This window comes from Lottia gigantea (genome assembly GCF_000327385.1).
Source record: "Lottia gigantea unplaced genomic scaffold LOTGIsca_3962, whole genome shotgun sequence".
NCBI lineage: Eukaryota > Metazoa > Mollusca > Gastropoda > Lottiidae > Lottia > Lottia gigantea.
This window is the reverse complement of record NW_008709366.1, coordinates 1-2998: the sequence shown is the minus strand read 5'-3', so window position 1 is coordinate 2998 and position 2998 is coordinate 1. Positions and strand designations below refer to the sequence as shown.

Below are 2998 nucleotides of genomic sequence, written 5' to 3'. Positions count from 1 at the left end.
TGAAATAAATGTTTCCGATGACTGATCCCAGCTCATCAGTAGAATTCTTCAAACAATCATAAAATTCATTTTCACAATCACAATGAGATCTTGAATGAAAAAATAGATTTTTGATAAGTAAAATTTCATGGATAAAAACAATAAAGAGTGTAAGACACAGAAATATACGACGACAAAGATAACAAAATATATGTACAGCTCGTGCACAATTCATTATAATAAAATCTTCAACAGTTGAGCTTAAGGACTTTTTGCAATTTAGGACAAAAAGAATGGATTTAATTTTCATTAAAAAGGAAGTCTTACTTAGTAAATAATCCGGCATTAAACAGGCCGTGTTTTGATGAAAATGATCCGATGGTGTCGGGACAATAATCGTGGCCTCTGCAACAAATATCAGTCTCCCTTTTTTCTCCTAAATCAGTAAAATTAGCTGCAGCATTTCCTCTTCCACACCATTTGGTACCTTTATAGAAAATAAAATATTACATGTATTGTGTCATAAAGTGAAACTAATACGGGTCCGTTCGCCCTAAAACATGTTTGCCCTCAAACATAGTCCCATGTTCGCCCTAAAACTTGTTCGCCCTAATCCATATTCACTGAGTATTTATCCATAAAATTGCAGGTACTTATCAAAAGTATGGCTTTATGTGAAACAAGCAAATTTTGCAATTAATGACATCATCAAACATTTATTTTTTTTGTGGAATTGCAAGAATTGTGCAAATTGATGCTATCAGTGTCCCCGATAAGCATTTAAAATTTAGGGGTTGTCCAATTAATACACAGTTTAATGGATTTATAAACAAGGATTCTGTTCTTTAGATATGATATCTGGTAATTTAAATTTGATGTTCATTCTTAGAGGTAGTCTTCCTTTAAATAATGACGTCATAATACTTGTAAAATCTGCTTTGGAAAATGATCAAAATTGTAGACGAACTGTCGGTCAATTTTAATTCAGTAAAATTGGTTATTTTTGATTTGAGTTTTATTGATAATTGGTAAAGCAATAATGCATATGACTATAACTTAGTATATATATCTGTCACTCGACGCCCTGGTATATCGAAAGTGTTAAATTTCTGAATGGTTTTGACAGTTATAGGCAAGTGAAAACTTTCTTTTATAAGATATATAACTCAGTCAATATCCCACCTATAAAACGTGATAAAAGTATATAATAATACTAACCCGGATATATCATCCCAAAATTAGCTGAACGTTTCTGTACAGAATGATTGACGTCGGTGGGACATTTGTTGACAATATTTTGAATTTCATCTCCCGTTTTCTCTATAACGACACTGTCGTCTGGTAAACTTTCTAACTTCTTTGATATCAACTCTCTTGAAAAAGAAATCAAGAAAAGGGGAGATAAATATTCCAACCACACAAAAGGAATGAAATGGTGTGGATTTTTTTCGTCTCACTTTTCTACACCTGTTGGGTGAATGAGGACAGACAACACCATGCAGTGTACAATGAGGGAACTTTCGCTAGGACATCGGTATTAGCCTACTCTTTTTTTTTTTATCCCCAAAACTAACCCTTCCCTCCACTTTTAAATGTCCTACAATTGTACATTTGGAAACACAAACCTGAGAGTACCCTTGACAATTCTATTACCTATACTCGGCCTCAGCCTAATTATTTATAGCACCACCATTGCTTATGTATCCATGTATCATTTGCTTTTGGTGATAAGGCCTTAACTTGATCGTACGGACTAATCCAGATACATATATCTAAAAGATTATGGTATTGACAGACAACGAATGGATATTAGGCATTAACCAATCCAACCTAGATTGCCTTTTTGAGGTACACTTCCGCTGAAAAAATCCCAAAACTTATAACTTCAAACTTATAATATTCAAACTACAAAAATACTGACCTGTCCCCGAGAATGTAACATAACTTGACAGATCCAACTTGTTCTTCTTCTACCAAAATATCACCAGATTTGTAAAATAACGTCGTACTACCCTGAAACTTAACACAAGTACTTTCAAGTACAATACATAGAATTGATAGATATTGAAACATACGGTGGTACATTATCGGTGGTACAAGGTGGTGGTTCGGTATCCTTCTTAATTCAATACCATCAATTCAATATTATTATCCTTTCAAATCGAAAGTTTATATACAAAAATTTGTTCATTGTTGAAATTGAATCCTCACTTCCAACTTCACTAGTGACAACAGCAGTATACTATAGTCCGAAAATCTTACTAGTTTTATTGTCGTATTCTGTTCGAAATCGATCTTATTAAAATTAGATTACATTTTCGTTTCGCTATTATTTTTTTGGGGTCTCCATTGTAATCTAACTATAATTATACCAAGGTTGCGTACTGGTGGTAGGTAGGTAAACATTCGCTTCCAGCGGATACTCATATCCAAAACTAGATAGTTGTTGGTAGTCGTAGTAGTTGGATTGGTTCAAATTGAATGATTATATGTCGTTGGTTTGGTTGTTGATCCTTCGTTTGATCTGGTCGGGTCGAATGACATGGCGGTGAAACTCAGCCCTTGATGGCGTGGTGTGAGTTACTCGATCTCCTCCATACTTACAAACTCGTTCTGATCATGGTATTTCTTGTTGATTGGTAGTCGAATGGTAGTCGTTGGTTTGGTTAGATTATCTAATAACTGTTGGAAAACCAGAAGACCTGAAAAAAAGAAAAAAGAAAGAATGTGAGAAAAGAGGGGGAAAGAAAAATAAAATAAGGGTATAAAAAAGGGAATAATTGAGGGGCAAAGTAGGAAGGGGTTCATAGGAGGAGCCACCCCAAACTGCATGCAATTCTGAGTATTAAATAATGCATATAATTGTGATAGAACAGGGGTTTTCAACCTTTTTTCTTTCTATTACCCTTTTCGGGAACTTTGATCGATTGAATTACCAGCAACCCCCCCCCCCCCCTTTTTCCCCACTTTTTTTTCTATTACACCCTTCATGATCCTTTATTGATCTTTTCCCCCCATT

General features: G+C 34.5%; 1 protein-coding gene across 1 annotated transcript; it reads right to left on the bottom strand.

The window, feature by feature from the left end:
• LOTGIDRAFT_60838 (hypothetical protein) lies at positions 1 to 467 on the bottom strand (the record flags this gene model as incomplete). The annotated part of the gene is made up of 2 exons (XM_009059538.1): positions 1 to 89; positions 307 to 467. Coding segments are annotated over 2 exons (250 nt in total), but the record flags the coding sequence as incomplete, so codon positions are not given.
• Between the last annotated feature and the right edge of the window lie 2531 nt (positions 468 to 2998).